The following is a 26,348-nucleotide window of genomic DNA, read 5'->3' as shown; positions in this document are numbered from 1 at the left end:
GGTTCTAACTCACAACTGCAAATGGACAGGTGTGACTATTCAAGGATACTGGCTGGTCTGAATGTACAGAATGTGCCATGCTACCTACCAATCAGGGCTTCTCTTGACAGTATAAGAAGAAATTGTCCAATTTACTTGTAGCTGTTCATGTAGCAAACTAAACTTTACAGTAGTTGCATAAGCAGTATTGGCTTATTGCTCATACTTAACAGTGCTATTCAATAAACAGCAATGCCTTACAGAAAATGAGAGATTTTTTATTAAAAAGATTTGCTTTACTTTGTAGAAGAACAGCTGCCACAGGGTAGTGGACTTGCACAGCTATCTGTGTGGGAGCCACCTGATGTTTGGGTATGTGCTATATGTAATTTTGTGTTTGGAGGCAGTTTTAGGTAAAGTGTCTAAATGTATGCACTCTAGAGCTCCTTCAGTTTACTGCCTGTTGTTGAAGCCTAAACTGAAACTCATTACGCTCTAAAGTGCATAGGACATAGTTCTTCTGACATCTTTTTTTATGTATGGGTATAAATTCTGGCAGAAGGGTAGAACTGAGAACTGAAACCAGTAACCACTTCAGCTAGAACAGGTGACCCCAACTTGGGTCAGCGTGTTGCTTTACAAATGGACAAAAGGAAAATAACATAGCCTTAATTCCAATCACATAATGTATACTTGATGAATGGGCATGTAACACACATTTTCACGTTAGCTTGTGCTTCCTGTCCTGTGTGGAATTATTATTTATGAGTAGAAAAGCAGAATTCCCAGCATCACCTAGTTTGATTTTAACTGTTATGATTTGATTAAAAAAAAAGGTGAAACTTTACATCCTTGAAGTCGGTATATTTCACCAGTGGATACAAAGCATGGCTATTTTTTCTCCTCCAAGGCTACTGTTAATAATTTGTAAGTTGCAGATGTCTGTCAATTGTCCCAGCAATCCCTGGAGATTTTTGGATACAAAATCCAGATCCAAAATATTATTTACATTGCACCATACCATGCATTCTGTTAGTGTTAATTTGTTGCATGTGTGAAAACCCTTACTCACAGTAATATGGCACTGTACTCACTGACAGGTGAGGGAGCACCAAGAGGTAATGAGGTACTTTCCAACAGTGTAACAGGAAGCTTACAACACATAGGTAACCTAACAGTTGTCATCCTGGCAAAAGAGACGTTGAAGGACGACTGAAATGTCTTTGCAGACATATATAAGGAACTTCTCCCTGATAGAAGAAATCCTCAAGGTATTCTTTTGAAAGTGAGCACTGAAGGAAAAAGTCAACCACTCAGACCTGAATGAGAAACAAGTGGGAGGACCAACCTGTGAAAAGCCTTCAAAGTGAGGAGGGATGAGAAAGGACTGAAAGAGAAGGGGGGCGACATAAGCAAAGAAATGAGATAGGAAAACTTATACTGGTGTTTTGATGATTTATGATGCTCCGCGGTGCAAGTGAGCTGGTGATGCCTGTTTCTCACACAGGCCAGAAGGTGGTGGTGTTCTCAAACAAATCTGATTTCCAGTAGTTTTTCAAACGCTAAACGTAGTAAGACTAGAAAGAAGTAATTTGTACTGACTGTCCCAAACTAAAAATAACCTGCCTAGAATATGGCCATATTCTACCTCATTCTTCGCTGGTATACATTTAATACTGGTTTTTAAAAAAGCATTCTGGTATTGTTAGAAAACATCATCTCCTTCGCGCTTTGTTCTTCCTGTGATTACTTAAATGCTTAATTCTTTAATGCTGTTGGATTTGTTTAACAAAGTATTTATTATTGAAATGGAATGTAGCAGTTACTGCCTTCTTGTCCCTAGCTCATTCAATACAGAGGAACTGGCAGGTCATGAATAATGAAAGTAACAAACACCTCTCAGAATTGTGCTCTGCTTCTCACATCAGGCCAAACAAGTGCTATTGATTGCACTTGTGCTATTCCTTATCCAGGCCCCAGATTAAGAAGTTCTTTGGTTTTATTATTTTTTATGAGGAGACTCACTGTGTTCACAAGTGATGCAGGTTCTCTATTTGTAAGTACCTGACAGAACTCCAGTGTCAGACAATGCTGTGGACTTCCAGTCCTTGCTCTGGTATGTTCAGTCTGGCTGCTGTTCCTTTTTGAACAATACTGCCTGTGATTTAAACAACAAGATCAATGGCTCTTGAGAATCAAACTGGTGCATACCCTGCAGGAGGTATTCCTTCTCCTGCAATGACCTTAAAACTTTAGTACTGGATTCAGTCAGAATACAAGGCACTAAATGTTTAAGCAGGTTTAGACAATTACTCTAAACAGGCTTTTTAAATGACTACTGCTCAAATCCTTTTTTTTCCCATTCTTTCTACCAAACTATTTAGTGCTTGTTCTGCTAGTATTACTTTTTTGTTGTTGTTTACTTTTTTCAGCATTGGATAGAGAACTAAAGATTCCTGTGACACTCTTGAACAGATTAATCCCTCAGACACCATTTGTATAGTGAAAGTTAGATAAATGGATGTCTGCAATCAGCTAAGCCCAGATTTTGTCTATTTAAATGCTAAGTCCTCAGAAGTTCCCTTTAACTTGACTTCCACTTGAAGTCTACTGAAACTGCTAAAGCTCTTCTGGAAGTCAGATAATTTCGTTTCTTCCCATTTATGGGTAAGCCCATCCATTTTGGAAAATCTAGGTTGAAACCCTGTTGCAGCCATTGTGCAGATAAAATGACACCTTGCAATTCTGTAGTAACACTGTAAGGATTAAGAAGTCAATGACCACTGATACCTTGAGGAGCAGACTTGCTTAAATGTTAAGTCTGTGAATAATTACGTACAAGCTCTGCCTGAAGTTGCACAGAGACAGCTGTTGACCCAACAGGTTTCACTTCCAATGTTGCTGCATAAAATGTTCAGCTCCTGCTGATGCTGCTCTTTGTAAGATTTTTACAAGACTGTACGGAGAAGACATGCATTTGAATCAGCATGAGGAAAAGTACAGCTGCTATTTCATCCTATTTTTAATCCAAATCATTCTCATTAACTAAAATGTAAAGGAAAAAGCACCACATTGCTTTTTGATGCAAAGTGTCTTTTTTTCCACATAAATGTTTCTGGCAATGACAGATACAAGAGATTTAGCATGGATCCAGGCTTGGAGGAGGTTTCTCCAATAAGCAGGTGATGCCATTTTTCCTGTAGAATTCTGCCTGCACATGATTAATCCTTGTGTGATCTCTGATTGGCTGCTCTATGGGCTTATTTATGCGTCTCCCATGCTCTGAAGATGACAAAACAGCAACAGGTCTTGCCATTTCCTGTGAAAATATAAAAGTCTCCTTGTAAAAAAATCAGAGTGAATACTTGGCAGTTTTCTATTGCTAAATGTGCTGTGGCCAGGGGCAAAATAACAAGACAACTGTATAGCCTCTGCTATACGGATGTATATTTATTTAGCAGTGATCTACACTCTCACTGTTCCATCCCTGACCTAGCTTTTTATGTATATTAATAAATCATGAATGTATAACTAGATGACAGGGAGATAATGTATGGTGGTGTGCCATGAGTTACTGTGGACTGATAATTTTTTACACACACATACACACGAACACAATTACTATATATATAATTATGGGCAAACTAAATGCTGTTACGGCAAAGTGACACAGATTTTATTTTCATTCTTATTTTTCTTGTGCACTGACTTGCATGATTCATTTGAAAAATAGGATAGATCTGATTTGTTTCCCCTGTTACAGGAACACCTACCCTGCTTGCACAGTTCAGTGAAAGCACCACATGGAAAAAATCAAAGCCTAAAGGAAACCCTGAGCAACCACTAGTCCATGCAAGGTTTCCCTGAAGTACATAAAGCATATACTACTGTATTTTTTTGTACAGTGAAAGGTTTTACTAAAAATGCTTGTTGCTGTAAGATTACAGAAATGACTGCTCTGCAATGATAGGAAATGGTCTTTGTGAAAAGTAACCCAACCAAGAAAAGACTATTTTAAGCTTGTTCTTGGTAAACTGCACTTTAAGTGACTGTGCAATCAATCTGCAATCTGCAGTTCCTTCCTGTGCTACAGCAATGTGCAGCTCTGCACTCAGAAGGGAAAGACAGGATATTTTTTTCTTTCCCTAGCCAAAAGTCTGAGATGTATTAGGCCGTGGACACAACACTACAATTCAAGTACCAACAAATGATTCTTTGCTACAACAGACACAAGTCTGAGCCATATCACCATTTATGACAGCACCCATGAAGCTCATGAGCCCCTGTGTTTCCTGCAAGGATGCAGGTGGGAGCACAGATCGAGGGTTCTCATAGCAGGGCAGTCAGCTGAGAGACATTCCAGACTCATGGGCAGAACTAGACCTGACATTCTTGGGGAGATGCTGTAAACCCTTTATAAAAACAAACAAACAAATAAACAAAACCTAACAGAAAAATCCATACCAAAACACCCATTCATCCCCCAAGATTCTCCCCAACCCTTCCTGCCTACCTTGCTCCACTCCATTAAAAGCTATTCAGTACACCAACTTTTAACCCCACGAGAACAAAAAACAAGTCAAGAGGAGTGGCAGGCAAAAAATAAGACCATTCCCTCCCCTACCCCAGTTGTGGTTAAATGTTGAAAAAGGAGAAATGACAGTCTTTGTACCATCAAGAAAGACTGCTAGCAATACAGGGTTTACAATGATAATGATGGGCAGCAGTATGAAATTCCAATAGTTTATGTTCCCTTTAAATAATTAAGATTCAGTTTTCAGCATCCTTGGTAGCACAGTGCTGACTGTGCACAGTGGCATTTCATCTTTATGGGTTCAGCATTCAGCAGATTTCAGATTTTCCAACAGTTGGCTAGGAAGCATCCCACTACACGCCTTCGCAGCATGTAATTCTAGCACTATTAACACTTGAAATCAGCAATGGCAGCCTTGTGCAAACACTCCGCTGCCATTGCTGTGCGATGTGTAGCTAAACCAGTACCTGTGACTGTAGTCTTGGATTCCCTGGGTACACCCAGGCTCTCTGCAGGAAATGAAGGGCTTACTTGTAGTCGGGGTTTTTTTTGACTTCAAGGAAAGCAGTGTACTGTGGTGGATTCAGCCTGTCTGCTTTCATTGTTGTACTAGAAAGATGTCAATTGTGGCCTTTTTATTTATTATGTTTTATAACATAGTTATTATTACGTAAAGTCTGTGAGGGCCACTGAGGTAATTAAAGAGCATGAGTTGAGTATGTAACCTGCACTTAGTTATGGGTAAGTCCGGTGTTAGGTGTCATCACGTGCAGGAGGATCGCGTTATAACATTTAACAGCTGTGGGATTCATGTGTCTCCATGCTAATTAAAGCACTGGATTAAGGGACATCTGTTCAGGCAGAGTCCCTTGCATGCACTGCCCAGCAGAGCTGCTATGAATTCTGGCCCATCCATAATTGTTTTAGGAAGCAAACTGGCAGGAAAGTGAGTTTTTGTTGACACAAGAGCTCAGTAAAAAAACTTAACTCTGCATTGATAAACCGTTTCTACACAAATTTCCCAGTTGGAGGTTGGACTTGGTATTTGGGGAGGGGAGTTGGCTTTGTTTTGGACTCATTTTTAATTGGAGTAGTCATTTACATAGCTTTTAGCCTCATGGAGATCTGCAGCTGAGTTAGTAGACTTGAGCAGGTGATTGGTAATGGGCACTCCTGGGAGTCCCTTGGGAGCACCTAATACTGCCTACGCTCTGACGGAGCTGAATGGCTATGCACTTGCACTGAAATGTCTGGTGTACAGAGCTGCTAGTGAGACTAATTACACGCAGTGGCCTTTGTTTTATTACACCATGATTACAATAATTTTAACTTTTGTCTCTCTCTTCCTTCTTCCATCTTTATCATATAGAATCAACAGTACAGGCAGCCATTCCTAGCCTACCCATCTCTTTACATCCCATGAACCAATTGGGATTATGGGGCCATTATGTAGGCTCTGTGTGTGTGTGTACAAATATAAGTATATACATACACACTTGTGTATGTATGTGTATTATTCAGATGCTGCGTGGAAAAATACATACGTATATATATGTACATATATTACAGTATTTCTGTTTTCAAGGCAGCTTTTTGAAAACATGGTTGTATCCTCCCTTAGCTATCAGGCTGCACACCAAACCCACATTCTGCTGGCCTTGAATGCTCTGCCCAGTGTTTTCCAGGCATGTCCATGGTCTTCTGATTGACCCCTCCTTTGCACTAGCTCCCTATGAACTTCCTTCCTGTAGGGCAACCTGGTTTAAGTCTGCGTAACAAACTAACCAGCTTCAGTGATTTGGGCTCTCTCAGCAGTGCTGGCACAGGGAGGGTGGATGCCAGAGGACAATGTTTTGAGTTGCAGCCCCTGAATCCAAACCTCTCGGGGAGATTTTTCAAGTATCAGAGAAATACTGCAGGACTACCCGAACTGGAGGGACACAGACAATTCAGAAGTCACTCTCAGTGACCCTGAAGCTTTGTAACAGAGGGTTTGCCTTGCTGTGTGTCTCTTTCCCCATGATTTAACTTGCATATAGCTTGTCACCTGGAAATCTACAGGATGCCAAAGAGCAGGAGCTAATTTAGATGTCTTCACTGGCTAATGCCTTCACCTAAACCTCGAAGCTGAAGACAATGTCCTCCTTCTGATTCCTTTGCTACCATATAGGCTGCATATAGGGCAAAACAATGCCTATAGCTTCCAGCCATGTCAAAAATTACAAAGATAATTACGAATTTATCAAAGGGTTACCTCCTCATTAATGTTAAGACCATGACTCTTCGCATGTTGTCTGTCACACCGGTGAAGATTTTTGTTGTAGCCCTCTGGTCTTTTAAAAATGGCATCATATGTGGAAACATCTCCTGTCTTGAGAAAAGGGGGGGAAATGGTTAATTCACAGTATTGCTTAACTTCACAGGTTACAGAATATCTGTAGTCAAATCAATACTTAAACAGTGCACATACAGCATTAGATGATGACAATTGTAATAGTACTGAGCTACCATTGGCAAGTTTGGGTCACTGCTTTGGAACAGTCTGCAATAAAAATTACCTAATGACAGGTGGTATCTTTTTTTAAGTCTGTTCAGCTCTGAAATTTCCCTTGTGGCCATTTACCTCATTTTTTCCCTGTAATCTGTTGTAACTTTAGGAAATTTAACTGCTTTATTTGTTTTAACTTTCTGAACTTCTTTCATCTTTTTGTCAAATGATCTGGCACTGTAACGTAAAAGGAACGCAGGCATTTTCAAGATTCATTTGTTATGAAAAAGACAAAGGTATCCTGCAGTGGAATCACTAATTGATTTTTGATTAAAGCAGAACTGAGAAGAGTTCAGAAACAGGTAACCCTGTGATCCAGTAGTATGCATGTATCTGTCACATATGAAAATACAGCACACCCCAAGTCATAATTTTATAGTATTTATGATACCTGTTGACATAATTGCATCCAAATAAGCAACATTAAAGATAAGCATAAGATTAAGGATCTGATCTGCTAACAAATGCATTTTTTAAATCCAATCAAGAAGTTCTCATCAATGGAGTCAAAGGAATTTCAAAACCAAAAAGTTTTTAAGGAAACAAAAGCAAAATACCCTGTTGAAGTAGGCTGTCTGTTGTTAGTTAATGAACTTTATTAAAAGGTCTATATTCTGGTAAATATGTCAATCAATCACTGGTTTTGTGCAGGGCTGACTACAAATTTGAAAAATTGTGCATTTTGTTGGGCTTTTTTTTACCTCTAATTTTACAGTGTGCCAAATTTAGCCTTTGAAAAACTCCTGTATCTTGAGTCTTACAATTTACAATGCTATCCTCCAAAAATAGTCAAGTCAGGGCAGGTCATGAAGGCTATAATGATTCCATTGAAAGGAAACCATAGTTAAGAGTGCTAGTGAGGCACTGCTGTAATCACAGGCTTCATTTGGAAGGGTATCTCCATTGCTTGGTTCTGCCAAGAGGAGAGAGGTGGTTTGGTATTTAACCTATCCATCCCATCATTTCTCAGAAAACATCAAGCCCCAGAGAATTATTTCAGGCATGTTCAAGAGCATCCTGCATCTAATTTGTCACTATTATTATTATTATTGTTATTATTATTATTATTACTACTACTACTATTACTATTGTTCTGTGTTTTCTTGCTTCTCCTTTCCTCCTCACACTACCAGTTTCATTCAGAATTTTAGAGGGCATCTGATTTGTGCTAACCACTGGGAATGTTATTTGCTCCTTTGTTTTTAATCACATGGTATTATTTGTCCATTATTCGTTACCTGTGTAACAGCGGATAAGTCACCCTTTCTGAAACTCACAGATAGGTAGCCAGCCTGTTATGTTAAACATTAGCCCTGTCCCGGATGGTCTGTTTAAGATCTTCTGCCAGATGCGTAGAGGAAACGCTTCTGTGCTCAATACACTGATAAACTTTGGCTGTTGTTTCTCTTTGTTGTCAAATGCTGACTTAGCTGGCCTGGGTGGTGGTGGTGGTGGTGAGCTGTTTCTTAAACCCTTCAGAGCCAGGGGCTCACACAGAGCAGATAATAAATTTGCACTCAGAGTGGGCATCCTCTGTGTACTGCAACTGAAGCTAAGCACTCTACTAAAGCCAAGCACTTTGCAAACATTCATTAACATTCCAGACACACATAAAATAGGTAATAGCTTTCTCCATGCCACAGAAGAAGAAATACTGCACAAACTATCTACAGTAACTGATGTAAAGCAATCAAGGGAGGAACTGTAGGCTAAGGGATTAAAAGGTAGGAATTTCTGGCTTCTGGCCATTTGCTGAGCGCATCCTCATTTTATTTCTCTCTGCTTCAGTCTCTGACACAGAGTTGGTTTTAAGTATTTAAGCTGCAAAAACAAACGAAATTCCTTTTCCTGTATAAATAAAAAATTTCAAATGATCTAATTCCTTAATTGGACAGAAGAATGGGTTGAATCTGCTTCCTCCCCTGTGGCTATGGCCTGTGCTGTGAAGAAACCTATTAAACAGCTGTTACCGCTTTTTGTTTCCATGCCACTGGAGCAGCATTTTCCACAAACCAGGTCACTGGGAATGTGAAAACAGACTTTATATTGTAAGCAAAAACTCTACCATATGTTTGCTAATTCCATGCAAATTGGATAGACTGAGAGCTCCACTAGTCACAAGTGCACCATGCCAGCCCTCTGACCTGCCCTAGCCTTACTCTTGTGCTCTCCCTACCATGTTTTGTTAAGTATGGCACTGACTGTGCCCGCTTGCCTTTGGCTCAGAGCACCTTCCCAAGGTAATGCTGAAATCAACACGCAAGGGTCTGACATTACACGTCTACCTGTCTTTCAGCAGGGTCACCCCGTCAATGCAGGAAATTTGCTGTTCCTTTAATACCCAGTGCTGTACTATGGTCTGTAACCTGCCCACATTCCAGGACTATAGACCTGCAAACTCTCACAAGTCACCAGTCCTCTCGCTGCCCAGTGCTCTGTGTAATCAGCAGCCTATCACTTGGGTGGGGAGGACATTCATGGGGTGTATTTATTGTTATAAGTAAATACACATTGCCTAATATTGATGCATTACATTGATATAACAAACATTTCAGAATTTTTTCATGTTATTTTTTTGGAGGAAAAAATGAGTTAAGTTCAATGTCTCATATGACACTTTTCAGAGAGAAAAAGGTTTCACCCAGGAAGTGTAGCCCAGCTGAGGCTGAAGGTGTAAGATTGTTTTCATTTCTGGTTTTAAATATGAGGATAGAGAGAATGAGGAAAAAGGGTGATATAATGCAGCAGAGATTGAGGAGTAAGGCACCTTACTAGTCTGCTTGAGTTACCACAAGTTAGTGCAACACCTTCAGAAGCATTCAGTTATCAAGGCATATATTGCTGTTAGTGTTTTGAGTAGCTCTATTTTCTTTATTAAAGCTGAGCATACAGAAAAGTTGTGCAGTGCACACTGAAAACCTTTTGAAAACAAAGCACTTTCTTTTTAAAGGGTTCCCAAGAGTGTGCATTAACAGAAAAAACAAAGGTGCTGCATCCAGCCCTAGTGGCAGATGATGCCTTTCCTAGTGTTCTCCCTAAAGATGTCTCCCATTTTGGTTGGTCTTTAATCCTTGGCAAACCACGTCTCCCTTGCCATCCAGTGGAAGGCATTACCCTCATTTTACATCCAGAAGTAGCAAACACTCATTACACTTCACAAAGGCCTATCCAGATGAAACCTGCTGTTTAGACACAAAATAGCCTTACTCGCCACTAACGAGTGGTGTTTCTGCTGCTCTTTGAGATATTAGTGGGATTTTCTTAGGCATCTGCCAGACCAGGTCCCTCACGACGCCCTTGCACAGAAACAGGGACCACGCACCGCTGCACAGAAACCCAGGGGAAGGCTCGGCCCTGCGGCCCTGCCAGGCCCCGGTTCGCCCCGGCTCGCCGCCTTCCCGCCTCACCTTGGCCGGCCGGTGGAAGTAACTGAGCTCCGCAGGCCCTTCCCGCCTGGCCGGAACGTGGCTGAAGGCGGAGAGGGCAGAGAGGGGAGGCTGCCGCCTCCCTCCTGCCGCGCTACCGGGTGCCTCCTCCGGCCGTCCTGGCCCTCCCGTCACCGGGGCCGCAGCTGGGCCGGGGACCGCCATGCTGCCGCCGTTACCCGGCAACACTCTGCCGCCGCCCGCGGGTGGCCTGCGGCGGGGGCAGGGCCCGGGCGGCGGGGGTACGGGCCCGGGCGGCGGGGGTATGGGCCCGGGCGGCGGGGGTATGGGCCCGGCAGGGTGTCCCGTAGCGCCGCCAAACGAGCTGCCGGCGCGGGGGGCAGCGGGCCAAGCCCCTCCCGGGCGCGACCCCGAGCCTGAGGCAGCCCGACATGAACCAGCCCCGCGGCGCGGCTGGGCTCTGGTGGTTGCGGCCCCGGCGGAGCCCAGGGCGCTCCGGCAGGGCGGTATTGAACTTACCGGTGTGAGTTCCCGGGTACCCCGCAGTAAGGTTCCGGGCCCAGCCTGGAGCCGCGGACACCCTGCCGCCTCAGCGGGCAGCAAGCCCTGCGGCCCGGCCCGGGGCTCCGGCAGCGCCCCCCGGCCAGCGCCCCCATCACGTACAGATCCTGGGGAGGAAGGCTGGAGCACAGCCCGGCCGAAAAGGAGCTGACTGATGCCGTGGCAGTTTGCAGCAATCCAGAAATCCCCTTTTAAGTGGAGAAGTTGAATAAAACCACACCGAAGCGTGCAGTTTTTGTCAGAACAAGGATCCCCAGTGCTAAGGAACTTGGGGTCTCAGGCCAGCACCTCCTCGCCCACTTGGGCACAGGTTTTAATGGAATTTTTAGTAATTTATGGCAATGCAGTTGGAAATGCCTCTCACACACAAACACCTGTGTAGGGGACACTGAAAGTAAGCATCTCCTGGGTCCAAATCTCCAACAACAGACTCTAAAACTGCTCTGCCCTAGTAGCGCCTGGCTCCTAGTTTCAATATCTATACCATGGTTATTCTGCTTTTATAGGTACACATAATTATGCCCATGCTGCTTCTTACTGTGCTGCCTGGGGGATCTGTGACTGGCTTGGTTTGGTTTACCTGTCTTTTCTGTAACCACAGTTGCAGAACCAATGTGCCGTAGGTACAGCATTGCTATTTATCATTGCTACTGGTATCTTTTGACAGGCACTTTCACAACAGCACTTTTAGGCATCTTGAATTTTACTGAACATCCAAGATTTATTTAAAAATGCTAACATTCAGAGTACCAGAAATCTTCACAACCAATTGTTCTGGGCATCTTGGGCCCAGGCAATAAATCAGGCCTACTGATTTAAAAGTCCCATTCCTACTGTACAGCTACTGCTCTCCCACCAGTAATGCACCAAATAACATAGAGCCTCTTGCTTCTTTGCAAGTGCAGTGTGAAGGCATTTGTACTCTGCAGGCTTGGGTGTGTGTTTTTTTTAATCATTCATGACAATTTCCATCTGCCTATCTAATAACATTCCTCTACCTATTAGGATCCTCTTCTTTCTGTAGCATAGGCCAAATTAGTGCAGCATAAGCGAGCAGTGGAATTGAAAATCCAACAGCCGCCTTACATCAGCTTCCTATGCAGAGACACATTTGCTACTGTGCAAGTGCTTTTTTGTAGTTTAGTCCAAGCACCAAGAGATAGCAAGCCCATTTATAAAAAGTAGCTTAGCTGAAGCTGCAGCTATAAATAGATCTGTGAGAGACCGTTTGCCAGAAATACAAACTAAGCTAGACAAGAGCTCTGAAGTCAGATTTGAAAGATTTCTCTCCAGTTTTCTTTCTACTGCTCCCATGTAGCTCATTTTGATTAACATTTAAGATGGAATTAATTATGATGAATTACACTATCTGGATGCAATTTAGATTGTTAAAAATATTGCTGGATGCTCGTTATAGATTTGCCACACCCCCATCTCCCCATTGGAAATACTTAAAATTGATGCTTTTCAGTTCATTTTTCCTGCCCAATGAAAAGTATAAATCTCTTTAGAATTATTTGACTCTTACAAAGGCCTTTTTCTTCCTGGTCACCTTTTGCAGACTCCCCAGAAGCAGGATAGGAATGCCCAGATACTTCTGTTCCAGTTATAACCAGATTTAGATCATATACAGACAGTATTCTACTGTTAAGTGTATGTTCCTGTTATGCAGTAGCATGGGAGGTCAGTTTATTTTCTTACCAACTTCAATAAAAACATGTGAACAGTTGTGAGAGGGCAATTGATAAATTTTAATTTATATGGTCAAAAACTATGCATTCAAATACAGCTAAGCTCAGAGACCAAAGTGTTAAAAGTTGCTTTGAATTCAGTTCTTAAGGAGGAAAAGTTCAATTGCCTGCCTTCTTAGGGAGCAGTAATATCCCCCTCAGGTTCCACCACTCAAGTTCCTGAATTGCAGATATGTTGATATGTACTTTTATAGCCATAAAGGTGTCTCAAAGGCAGAGTCACTGCTCTGAAATGTGAAACTGGCTTATGGAATAACTTTGCAAGCAAATTCCTAAAAGGAATTTGTGAAGCAAATGGTAATGGGGGTGGGAGGAAGACATGACAGAGATGACCACAGGGGGATGGAGATGGGACAGACACAAGAGGCCAGATGACATTACTGGAGAGGTCACTGATATGCAGAAAAAACACAGGAGCGTTTTCTTACTACAAGGTGATGTATTTATTTCGAACTCATGTCACTTAGAGCTGAGATGGCTAGCCTGCTGTCAAATTAAGGCTTAGCAATTCATCTTCTGTCCTTGCTGTTTGACCTCAACATGCATCAGATTGCTGTTTGTTCCTGACCCTCAGCTGAGCCACGAAGGAGAGACAGTCTTTGCCACAATTGTTCCATCTGATGGCTCTTGAAAAAAAGGCTGAAACAAAAATGGCTCAAAAACTCTGTCCCCTTTCCACTACTATAGCTTTGGTCCAAGCCAGTTACTTCACACAAGCACTTGTTTCTTCTAGATCCTAATTAGTGACAAACTGCCTGACTCAAACAGGAAAGCTCTTCAGAAGTTTTCTGAAGGAGATGGGGACAACTATACATCACCTGCAAAAGTCAGCACACGTTTTGCAGTCTTCAGGGGTTTATTGTTCATAAGCTGCTCAGAAAATTTTTTAACTTTTCTTGAATATATCTGCTGTTTTGAGTAATTACCTACACAATTACTGTGACTGAGCCTCAGTCTGCAGATTGCAAACATTTCTTGGTTGGCTTGTAACTACAATTTCAACTGCTTGACCAGAGAATCAGGCTTTTCAGATTATTGTGATTATTTTTATTCTAATAATTTTAAAAAAATTATAAAATGATAACTGGTTGACTCATATAATTTGCAATTATTATTTGTATGCTGAAGTGGTGAGTTGACACTGGCTGGACACCAAATGTCCACCAGGTCCCCTCCTCAACTGGACCAGGGACAGAAAATATAATGAAAGGCTTGTGGGCTGAGGTAAAGACAGGGAGAGATCACTCGCCAATTATCGTCATGGGCAAAACAGACTCGACTTCGGGAAATTAATTTATTACCAATCAAATCAGAGTAGGAATATGAGAAATAAATCCAAATCTTACACCTTCCCCTCACTCCTCCCTTCTTCCTGGGCTTAATTTCACTCCCAATTTCTCTACCTCCTCTCCTCCAGCAGCACAAGGGGACGGGGAATGGGGCTGTGGTCAGTTCATCACATGTTGTCTCTGCCGCTCCTTCCCACTTAGGGGGAGGCTCCTCACACTCTGCCCGGCTCCAGCGGTGGGTCCCTCCCATGGGGTGCCGTCCTTCAGGAACAGCCTGCTCCAGCGTGGATACCCCCAGAGTCACAAGTCTTGCCAGCAAACCTGCTCCAGCCTCTCTCCACAGGGCCACAGGTCCTGCCATGAGCCTGCTCCAACGTGGCCTTCCCATGGAGTTGCAGCCTCCTTTGGGCACCCACTTGCTTTGGTGTGGGGCCCTCCATGGGCTGCAGGTGGATATCTGCTCCACCATGGACCTCCATGGGCTGCAGGTGGATATCTGCTCCACCATGGACCTCCATGGGCTGCAGGGCCACAGCCTGCCTCAGCATGGGCTTCACCACGGGCTGCAGGGGAACCTCTGCTCCGGTGCCTGGAGCACCTCTTGCCTCTGTTTCTTCACTGACCTTGGTGTCTGCAGGGTTGTTGCTCTCATGTAGTTTTGCTCCTCTCTCTGGCTGCAGTTGCTGTTGTGCAGGTTTTTTCCCCTCTTCTTAAATACATTTTCCCAGAGGCACTACCACCGTTGCTGATGTGCTCAGCCTTGGCCAGTGATGGGTTCATCTTGGAGCTTGCCAGCACTGTCTCCATTGGACATGGAAGAAGTTTCTAGCAGCTTCGCACACAAGCCACCTCTGTAGCCACCCTGCTGCCCAAACCTTGCCACGCAAACCAAATACAGCTGGCTGATATCTGCTAAACGGATACTCCAATTCAGACAAATATACTGTTCAATAACCTTCTTGGTAAGTAGAGTAATACAAAATTCCATACATGAGATGACATTACTTTCATAACAATTGCTATTTGTAAGACTGTTTTGTAATGCAAACATGAAGATTTCTAGTCCAGGAATGTCAAGCTTTCAAAATACTTCACGTGCAATTTTTTCCTGTCAAAACTGAGATTTTCATGAAGAGCATCTCAATGGCTAAAGATACATTTGAAAAACGCTCCATCAAAAAATTTCAAACAAGTCTTGGCAGAATCTTTGTTTTGAACAGTGGCACCTTACAACATAAAGGGGTTCATACCTTCATAGTTGCAAACACAACTGAAATGTCCTTATCTTGCATTTTGACACATTAAAAGCTACACTGACCGGAATAACTCCTGCCTCTAATTTTGAAGATGTTTAAAATCAATATGTAGTAAACTTCAGATACAGTTGATTTATACACCACTTTTGATGAATCCACACAAAAATGAAGTACTTCAAGGAACAGAAATACTCTCTTAATTACATGTTTTTTCTAAGGCACATATTCTACATTTGCTTCCCCCTCAGAGTCACTCCACTATTGTTGAAAAGAAAGGAAAAATAAAAAGCCCTAGTTTTAAAATTGTTTGGGGTCCACCTGTAAAAAGTGTTGAAGTGTAGTATCTAGTTCAGGTGAAGGAGAATCAGCTACCTGAAAACGAAAAATTAAAATATCTTCATATAGAAGTACAACTAAAAGGAAAACTACATATCAAAGGACAAGGTAACCATTGCCTTTAACAGTAAATCTGCTGCTTTATAAAGATCCTGAAAACACAGCTAATTGTTTGTTCCGATCTGAGGTTCTGAAAACAGAGGATAGACTTTCAACAGCTTTACCTTCAGATGCGCACAGCTGTCACTTTAGAAATAAGCAGATTGAACTACCTGTGCCTCAGTGGAAAAATGGAAGGCCTGTAGATATTTTATGAAATAGAGGAATCATAAAGGAATATAAAGAGAATGAAAAATGGTTTTCACACAGCATAAATAATATGCTAATGTCTCTCTTTAGAAACAGCAGCTAAATAGCATTAATTTACAGGTAATCCCAACTACTTTTGTAGTCAACAGAAGTTAACAGAACATGCAAGTCTAATCTTTCTTCCTGTCTTTTGGTAGCCTTCCATAAATCAGAGCAAAGCATTGACCTTGAAAAAGAAATCCAGCAGGCTCCCCAGGTGTTCCCGTTTGGATTTCATTTTCCCATATGACAGTGAATCATTCATACTGATCTTTCGGTTGCTGCCTCACAATGTGAAATACATTTGCATTTTACTTTTAGAAGTCACGCTCTTTGTGGTTCACTAGTGACCTATTAACTATGGCCCCAACACAGAATTTGTAGAACTTGATGAGCCTTACTGTGATGTAGAACATATGGAATGTGAAATACTGGGTTTTATGATTATCTTTTCAAGTTACACACTAATACGTGAGCAGTGCTATATCCAGTTATTGAGGCAGATTAAATTGCTGCAGGAGAGGAAGAAAGAGGATACAAGAACTCTGGGTCAGTTTAAATCGGGAAAAATAAAATAGTATAAACATTAGATGTAAAATGCGTTGAAAGACAAAAAAGTATTTATTGGATACAAATAGCTTCTTTGCACTAGACAGATAATAATATTACTCAGCAACTGAAGGCTAGAGAGGATGATATGCACCTTTCTTCTGGGCGTCATACTGCACATATAATCAGCTTTTGCCCGCTTTCTTGCTCTTTAGCAGGACTTGGCTGCAAGAATATAAATGCAACACCAAAATGAGTGAAGATCACCAGTGAAACAGGAGTGCTCTGAACAAGGGCATTTTCAACATGCTCTTGGAGGGCACGTATATATCTGCCTTTATATTTCATTGGACCAGTCAACTCACAGCCATTCAGATGTTTTAACATTTCATGGCTTACAGAAATATAATATTGTTTAACTTTTATAAATATCATAGAAACAAAGCTATCAAGTTAGGTACAAGTTTTGCTACTGATTTGCAAGAATACAAATGAAAAGCAAAATCCTGAATTTACAGGTTATACCTGAAAGCTGCACATATATATGACCGTATAATATAATCAACTTTACATAGCTTTCATCCACAGTGAGAAATGATTGCCTTGACCTGTGATAATACCAGAATGATTTTAAGGGCCCAGAGTACATTTAAAGTCTAAGAAAGAGACTAATAATTTTTTAAATTGTTCTTAGGACAAATTTATAATAAGTGGAGAGGACAGATTTAGGAGAAGTCTGAAGCATAGCAAAGTGATAGCTTGTTTTAGGCAATGACTGGGACATTGTTCCTGCTGTCATATGAGCTATTTGGAAAGTCTTTCATTCCACTGCAAAATATTTATCTTAACATACTAATTAAAAGGAAGGAATCATAAATACAACAAAATATTTTTAATGAGATTTTGTTAGACTGAGTGCTTATCTTGAGAGTTACTGATCAAAAGTCTCCAGCTCTGGGTGAGACATCAAGTGTGTTAATGTTGGACACAACTGAAATAACTTGCATTTTGCTTTTGGACTCAAAGGGATCAAAATTCAGATTGTCTATTTTACTGCAAATGTAGGCATTTTGGAATCTACTGCCATTCTAATTTGCTGCTGGGCAGATGGCTGCTGTGAGTAAACTGTGCCACACTCAGTGAGACTGTGGCCTGATGCCATTTATTTGTGACCCACAATGTTGAGAACTCCTTCTGAAAGGACACCGATGCAATACAAATGTAAATATATGTTTCATGAATGAGAAATCTGAATACTTTTTACATTTTAATAACATGCCAGAGCTAATAGTGCATAAGTTAACTTCTATATTCATATGGTATCAGTCAGAAAAAACCCTTGTAATTATATGCTACTTTGTAAATAGGATGATTTTATTAATTTTGGTCTTGCTAGTATCTTATGACTAAAAGAATATGTTAATTTGAAGTACTGATTATAACAAAGCAAAAATTAATCTTTACTATCGCTGCTTTAAAGGAGCATTGATAGCACGATCACCTGCTTTTTCAGTCTTTAACCTGGCTTATCTATGAAACTGCAAGTGTGATACTTTTTAATTCAATGAGATTCAAATTAATCTCAAATATCCACAAAAACAGCATTTCTTGTGTCTTCTGCTCATACTTATGTCCTGATAAATTAGCTTATTTTAACTATCCCATGAAATCTGGCATTGTAAAGGTTAAGTGAAAGGCATGCAAGGGCAAAAGAGGTTGTCAAGGTGCAAAACAAACAAAATGTTTCTTCCCTTGTACAGTTTCTTCTAGTTATTGTTCAAGCATTGCAGGCCAGTTGCAAAGTAGCAACACTGCTACTGTCTTCAGTATCCCCCACTTTGCTTGTGTTTATGATTTTGAGGTAAGTCTTCTGTATCATCTAGGGAGTAAATGACTGCAAAGTGCCTAGGATGTCACCCAAGACTGAAGACAATAGAGGTGATTCAGTTTCTGAAAGGCAATAGCCAAGTCTAGCAGATATTATTGACCAAGGCTATCGAGGTAGCTGGCTATAGCCTGCCTCAACATCTAACTGCTGAATAAAAAGCCACAGTGGCAGAAGCAGAGGACGCGCAGGTTTAGAGCAACAGAAGCCATGGAAGGAAGCAAAACTAAGAGACAGCAACAATAAGACAAAGTACATATAAACTTTTAATGAATTAACCTTACAAAAGACAATAGCTTCAAAACATTTGACACGTTTGTACAAAACTATTCCAGCATTGTTAGTTCTCTCTTCAGAAAGAATGCCAGCAAGCCACCCAACGTGTCCCTGGCTATGAGATGCAACTGGTGATCACATCCAAATCATGTGTGGACAGAGTAAACTTATTTACAAATACTGTATACTTTAATACCAGATTAGTAGATGCTATTGGGGAGCGACTGTATTTTCCAGAAAACACCATGCATCAGAAAATAGTATGCACCCCTAGCTTTATTGCCTTTTTTCCCCCACATTTGTCACTAACATATCTTTTTAGTCCTTTCAGGATTAATCATCTTTTAATTCCTATTCCTTCTTTTCTTGTCTTTGAATAACAGTGCAAGTAGCAGTACAATCTTCCAGTCCTATAGAGTACATTGCAACTGTCCTTGAACTTAGGAATATCAAGGTGCAAAATGACGGCTCATGGGACTATTCTGCAGCCATATTAAAATAAGTGCCACATACCAGAAAATAGCACGCATGTTAAGGGCCAAAATGTAGTTAAAAAGTGCGTGATACTTTCCTGAAACTACGGTATCAATGACACGTACAAGCATCTTCAAGATGCCACGTTCCCTTGTGAAAGGGATCTTGTCATTTCAGTATGTACAAAGTATGTCTTCAGTTCTCCTTTTCCTTTCACATTTATTATTCCTCTGCAAGTGCTCATGTATCCCAGTGTCTGCAGGACGTTGTTTGTCTCCTCTGTAACCTGCAACAATACAGTAATACAACCAGCATTGATAACAGAGAAAAGCAGAATCTTCTTCCAGAGTGTGACTAGAACATTTGTTCTGAGCAACTACAAGGGGTTTGCTATAATGCCTAAAAGGCCTTTAAGGGTCTCTGTAGTGTGAAAAGTGAAGTTTGAACACCTGAGCTTTCCACTAGCCTGTTGCTGGATGACCATTCTAATCACATCAAGTATAAAATTTGATATAACCATTGTAAACAGAGGGCTAGCAGATATGCATATGGCACCAGGGACAACATCTTCCTCATATAGCATTTTTCTCAACCTCTCCTCAAATGGAGCTGTTTTCCATTTCAGTAGATCCAAGCTTCCCCATCTTTTTGCAAATCCAAAGGCTGTGTGAATGGGGTCATTGTAAGACACCAGCATCATCTTTCAGAGCTGCTGTTGCAGGTTTCTCACATAACTGTCAGTGAACCAAACTTTAGGCATTTCTGCCATTTTAGATGAAAGCCCACTAAGACAGAGGTTGTTCAACAGCATCCATTGTCTCAGACTGTTTCTTTGTGAAGCAAGCAACTGTTTGTAGATGTCATTGCTTTGACATCCCTTCAGTTTTCAGTTTTGAACAACAGTTGGTAACTTTAATTTTCAATTACTTAGTTCTGAATAGTCTCAAACATAGATTTGGAGTGCTCTCAGTCACATGCTGGGATCCCAAAGTGCTAGGCAGTATACTAGGCAGACAGCTAAAATGTGATCCCCGACTATGGAACCAGTGAAAAGTTAATAAATTGAAGGTCTTTACAGCTTTGTCTATAATCTAGATCTATAAATATTATTAAAGATAAAGATTAATAATCAGCATGGTTCATTAAAATGGAAGTTTCATGATTGCTTTATGGATTTAATTTGATGTACAACAATTATGGTTATTTCCGCTATTTAGAAATAATTAACATCAGGAATTCTCTTCAGAGATAAGGTAGCTAGTATTTTATGAGTTCAGAAATTCCCAGAATAGACATGTGATTTCCTCTCTTAACCTAGGGATGCATCTCTGGGCAACCCATGACTTCCTCCACTGTATTCCTCTGTAGGGCCAAGACAAAGTTTTGATTCTTGTCCCATTTTCCCTATAATTTTCTTTTCATGCTTTACTCTCCTGCTCAAGATCTAATTATTTAGTGCACAAATATATGACATTTTTTTAGGCTCCAAAATCAGAGGATTAAGATAAATACTAGTACAAAACCAAGATTTACCTGTATTTTATCTAAGACACCGGTGCTGTCCATCCTGCTGGCCACATTTACTGTATTGCCCCAGATATCATATTGTGGTTTTTGAGCTCCAATTACTCCAGCTATTACAGGTCCATGGTTGATACCTGGAAAACATCAGAACTTAACATTAAGAATGAAGATCCACCAACCAAGGACACTTAGTGCATCCATGGTATTTGGCCCATACTGGATAGTGAGTACAGCAACAAAGAGCCTGTTCACAACTGTCTCATAAACCATTTAGAGCAGGAGGATGTTAGTTATAAGAATGCCAAAAGTTAGTTCATCTAATTTTAGTTTTACAGCTCCCTCCCATCCTGAGTAAATTTGATATTTTCAACCATTAGTACCCTAATGCTACTGCATTTATTAGATAGCATGAAGAACACTGGGAGAGCAGGAGCTTCTGGGAAAACATACAAGAATTTCTTTAAATTTCTACTTGTAGTGTAAAGAGCGTCTCCTCTCTGCAATACTTGATGGCCAAATCAAATGACTGTTACAGTATCCTTTGCTTTTTAAACACAGAATAAACTAATGTGAATGAGCTGAATGGATTTGAAGCCTTGTTCTGAAGGCTGGATTGCCCACAGAATGGTCCTAAATAACTGCAATATAAATATATGTATTCAAATAATTGGATTAAGCACAGAGTAAGTGTAACAAATTGCTAGCTCTGAAATGCACGCTGCTAGAGTGAAGAACAACGTAGTCCCTCATTAGAGTCTGGGCAATTTTAATCTTGCAGTCAATTTGTGTCCTGTGTTACATTTGCAAAGGGAGCTAGTTGTACTCTGCTAGTAGGGAAGGAAACTAGGAGGCAAAGTCAAAAGCACTATTGTTTACCAGCATCAAATATACTACAATTGTAACTTACATACTGATGAGCAGGAAAGCCAAATTAGACCTAGTGAGAAATAATCCCTGGACAAGTGAGTAGTTTGGATTTCTAAAATTATTTCCACATCAATGGATCATAACTGACTTCTATTAATTCCTTGACAGAAACCATTACTAGGGATATATCTATGCAGCAAAATGAAAGTGTGACTGTAGCATGGGGAAGCATCTCAGCGTGAGCTCACCTAGTATGCAACATGGCAGCATGGGCTAGCAACCCCATTATAAACCCACTTGGAAACCCTGGAAAAAGCAACTGTAGCAGTTAAATTTAGAAAACTGGGGAAATATGCACACCCTAAAGGATGCCAGATAGAACCTGATAAGTATTTGTCTAAGCACTTGTGATTAAATGCACAAAGGAAGTTAGGCCTTGCAACACTCTCCATTAAAACCAAGCCATGGGTGTGTCTTTCTGCTTCATGACATCCACCGTGTGGAAAGCACTAGGGACCTAAGAGTGGGATCCACAAAAGGCATCTGCCGAGTAGCCCAAGCTGGCTAGTAGGGAATACCGAAGAGATGTGTGTGGCATATGCTCTGCCATGGTCCAGAAATCAGGGCAGTGAGGTGGGACTTTCCTACAAAATACAATGGGCAGGAGGCGACTTCTGTTTTTTTATCTCCTTCCTGAACCACCACTACTAATGGTTTGAGTAATACCTCAGGGGCTAGACAGCCAGCTTCAGATCCCTTCTTCAAGGAGACTTCTACCCATAGGTCTTAGGAATGTGTTTTGGTCAGCCAGGCATTCTGGGTTGTGCTGCTTTAGGGCATTCCTGCTAGTGCGGGTCTATTTTGCATAGCACATGTGAATGTTTGTTGGGGCAAGGCTGGAAGAGTTGTACTCTCAGTCCAGGTGAATACTCTAACAGAGCGTGACACCATCTGTCTCTTTAATGTCCAAAGTGACATGCAATTATTCTATGAAAAGGCAAATACTGTTCAGCAGGACAGACAGAGAATATCTCATTCCAAAGTATCCTACAGCCTGGGTGCATAGCATTCTGCAGGGAACAGGGATCCTCATGCTTGAGCAGCCTCAGTCAAAAGTAGGAACAAAATTAAGTTCACCTACAACACAGTCAAATGTTCTAACCGTGAAGCTACATGGAAAACAACGTCAGTCTCTATTCTGTTCTGAAAAACCCCCAACCCAGTACCTGTGCAAAATTTGCTGCAAAAGCATATCTGAACTTGTCTAATAAATCAAGCACCTTAGCTAACAGAAGGGGACTAATGCCTGAAAAATAAATGAAGGTTGAAAGCTGAGACTTCCAGTGAGTTGCAGCAACTCTGGGGTTAGATGCTGGCTGAGAAAGGCCTTTACAAATGGCAGTTTGGGTTTAAATCCTTACAGTGGGGATTATGTCAGAGGTAGATGTTCAAATGTTTCAGTGGCTCTAATTGCTATGGCTATCACATGCTTTCATGGTCAGGTGGTGGTGGGAAGTGGAGAAGAAGCGAAGATGGGAAGTGAAGGTCCAAGTGGTGCCTATATTGGATTGAGGAAGCAAAAGTACTAGTTTGGGGCCTGAGTCCCTTTGTAGATTTAAACATTCCTTATTTAATGAAGCAAAGGTGTCTGACTTCTCTGGAACCTCTGGAAAGCATTCACTTTAAAAATCATGAGGAGGCATCTTTTTTTTTTTCCCCTAGAAAGTTTTCTTCATGTTCCCCACTTTAAAGCAGTCAGTATTGCTTTAATCAGTTTGCAGGTTTAGCCCCCATATTCAGCAGTTCCTTATCTGTACTGACACTGCTGATATGTTTGCAAGTTATATGGCATGTCATGTATGGCAAGTAGAGAACTTTTATTCTGTACAGACATACAGTATCTCTACATGCTTTTTTTAAAACCCATCAAGTTCTGTAACACTTTGAGAAGGAAGCCTTCAGATTTGCTTTGCCAGTTTTTAACTATAGCATGGAATACAAAACGTACTAACAAAGGAGTGCTCTAAGGAACACATATATTAAGGAACACATGTATTTATCTTGCTAATAAAATAGCAAGTTTTGCCAGTGGGTGGCACTGTGAAATAAACATGAGAGGAGCAGCAGAAAGGAAAAGCAAGTGGTACAGCAAGAAAAGACAAGACAGGGGAATAACTGTTGGAAATCAAATATTTCTGACATGTTTACAGGATTTATGGGTTTCCAATATTTATTTACTGCTTTCATTTCACACTTTCGAAGTTACATATTGCATTGTATAACTGCTGTGTACTGCTATCAGGAAATAAACAGTTCACAACATATGGTTCTTGACCAGCTCTGAATTAATTTATTTCATCATCATTTCCATGGCTTACTGCAGCTGCCTATTTGTTTTTTTAAAATACTATAATGCACAAGTAGAAGCAATTAGAAGCTGAAATACAAAGGATACCCCTTTCAAATATAAACAACTAGTCATCTTTGTTCTTACTTGTCAATAACCACAGAGCAACAAAGAAGAGAAGTACCCTCCTTTATCCAACACTGTGAAGGAAAAGGTGCAGTTTTGTATGCTTGCTTCAGTTCAGTACATCTGAAATATTTCAGACTCCAGCTTCACTCACTCCTTATAGCTTTTGTCTTCCAAAACCATTTATATGGTTTTGGTAAAGCTCTATCTAGAGTCTTCTTGTGTCTTTTGGTATTGATAAGCTTAAAAAATGTTGACCTCTAGAATAATTATTACACAGTTACCATAAAACCGTTCAGAGTCAGGCAAATATATTGCTTCAGCCATTCTGTACTTAGGAATACCACCCTTTTTTGAGTCCTGCCTTGAAAACACTACTTGCCCCAACAGCAGCTGTGGTTAATGGGCAATACCACGTAGGCTGCCTTTAAACAGGGTAAAGGTGTTGCTACTTACCTTCATGGCCCTTTTGGTCATTTTACACTTTTAACACTTTAGTCAGCTAGTACTTCACATTGAATTCCCCCCTCCTTCATCACATTCTCATAAAAATCCTGTGATACATACCTACTCGTAACTTGAAGTCATTGAATGAATGCTTGTTTATGACATCCAGTTTTGCCACCAAGGCAAATGCAAACTCCACCATGGTTCCTATGTGCATGTACTGTCGTTCAGGTTCCTGAATTTAAACAGCCAAACAGAGTAAAATCATTTTCCTTAGCCTTAGTTGCTATGAGAATACAACCAAAATATGCTGAACGCTTAAAAACAATTAAACTCTTAGGGATGTCCTAATGCCAGCAGTCAGCAGAAGAAAAGTAATGTACAAGATGGTGCCCTGCCCAGCATGAGTTAGATCGAACAATGGCCAATAGACCAGGATGCATTTTACTTCCACAATCGGGCAGTCCAGAGATGATAGGTCCAAACCACACCCCATCTAATGTTTTGATTGTCAAATAACTCATTAGCTTCTATCTAAACCCACAGGCACTCGATGTCTATGTGTGCCTAGGATTTACTCATTAATTTTTGCTATGTGTTTGCTTCTATTCTATGTCCTTTAATAATAAATAATGCTTGTGGTTATCCCTGCAGAGACTCCTCCCTCTCACTGTTGCACAGCTCAGCACTCTAGCTGTCGCTTAAGATCCAGTTAAATTCACAGTTTTAAGAGTTCCTCCACTGATCTCATCTGGTAGATAAAGCAAGCACCTCTGAGAATATCCAATAGACCTGGAAATGAAGAAGATGCAAGAGGAAGAGAGGAAGAAGGCACCCATCCTCTGCCCCCTAATTTACTGGCTCAGAGCTTATACCACTTATAAAGGCTATAGACTTAATGTGTCCTCATACATCAGTAGTGTAGCTGGCTTTCTAAGTACTGGTTTGATTCCGCTCAGGCTGAGGAGAAGTCATTTTCGGGCTCCACAGCCCAGGGTAGGACCCTGACAAAAGAATGATTTCATAAGAGATGAACTCACTGTTCTCTATGAGAAATGACTGAATCTTCCTAATTTCTTGAGATAAAGTGACAGAAGAGATGGACAGATGACAACTTCAGGAGATGATTCATAGAGAAGATCCATCAGTCTAGGGGGACAGTAGTAGTGCTTGCCAGAGCAGCTGTTTTAGATGAATGAAGCCTGTTTCTTTAGGAGTTCAATCCTAGCTAAGACAGATGGTTTCTTGTTCAGTTGATGTATTCAGACCTCCTCCTGAGACACTTAGTCTTCCTTGGGTGCTTGTTTTAAGCTGGGAGTGGTTCCCAGCAGTATGACTAGCAGTCAGTCACTGCCACATTAGGTATGTGCCTCTTTGGGCATCTGTACTGAAGGCTGCTTAGTTCTGGTGGATTTCTTTCGAAAATGTGTACTAAATCACCAAAGGAACACTAAACCTTGGATCTCTTGATTCACTGTTTGTGGAAATAACTCAAATGATAAATTTCTTCCTGTGCACATACTAGTTTTAGTTGTGATTCAGAGCTCCTCTATGTCTTCTCATCTCCAGTCTACAGTTCTGCATTTCCTTCATCCCCTTCACCTCCCTGTATTAATGTCAGACTTAATTTAAAATCATTCTTTTTTCTGTCCTCAGGATCCTTAGGGTCTACAGTTCAGGTGTTAATTACTTCTGTCTAGAAGGAACATGAGTTTGGCAAGTGCACATTAATCCTTAGCAGAGAATGTGTTAATTCATAATTGCTGTCTGTCACTAACCTGTACTACTCTAAAGATCATGGCAAAAGCAAGGTTTTTGCTTGTAAGTTATGAATTGCTTCTCTGAACTTAATTTCTACTGAACGT

At 40.9% G+C, this 26,348-nt stretch overlaps 2 protein-coding genes across 3 annotated transcripts in view; both read right to left on the bottom strand.

Annotated features, from left to right (window-relative positions):
• Positions 1 to 54: 54 nt before the first annotated feature.
• CFAP90 (cilia and flagella associated protein 90) lies at positions 55 to 10,719 on the bottom strand. The gene is made up of 3 exons (XM_055798679.1): positions 10,469 to 10,719; positions 6,768 to 6,884; positions 55 to 3,298 (listed from the first exon to the last, which is right to left on the bottom strand). The coding sequence occupies exons 1-3, from the start codon at positions 10,649 to 10,651 to the stop codon at positions 3,119 to 3,121; spliced, it is 480 nt and encodes a 159-aa protein (XP_055654654.1). The 5' UTR covers positions 10,652 to 10,719; the 3' UTR covers positions 55 to 3,118.
• Positions 10,720 to 18,670: 7,951 nt separating this feature from the next.
• The window catches only part of ADCY2 (adenylate cyclase 2), a 225,116-nt gene continuing 217,438 nt past the window's right edge, over positions 18,671 to 26,348 (bottom strand). For both annotated transcript variants that reach the window (XM_055800387.1, XM_055800386.1), the window contains 3 exons: positions 24,604 to 24,718; positions 20,706 to 20,830; positions 18,671 to 19,458 (listed from right to left, as the gene is read on the bottom strand). In XM_055800387.1, the coding sequence (XP_055656362.1) occupies positions 19,306 to 19,458; positions 20,706 to 20,830; positions 24,604 to 24,718 (393 nt within the window). In that variant the 3' untranslated portion in view covers positions 18,671 to 19,305. The remainder of the gene's footprint in view (positions 19,459 to 20,705; positions 20,831 to 24,603; positions 24,719 to 26,348) is intronic.

This window comes from Falco peregrinus, chromosome 3, assembly GCF_023634155.1.
Source record: "Falco peregrinus isolate bFalPer1 chromosome 3, bFalPer1.pri, whole genome shotgun sequence".
In the NCBI taxonomy this organism is placed as follows: domain Eukaryota; kingdom Metazoa; phylum Chordata; class Aves; order Falconiformes; family Falconidae; genus Falco; species Falco peregrinus.
Note: the sequence above shows the minus strand (reverse complement) of the source record. Positions and strands in the feature narration are given on the sequence as shown.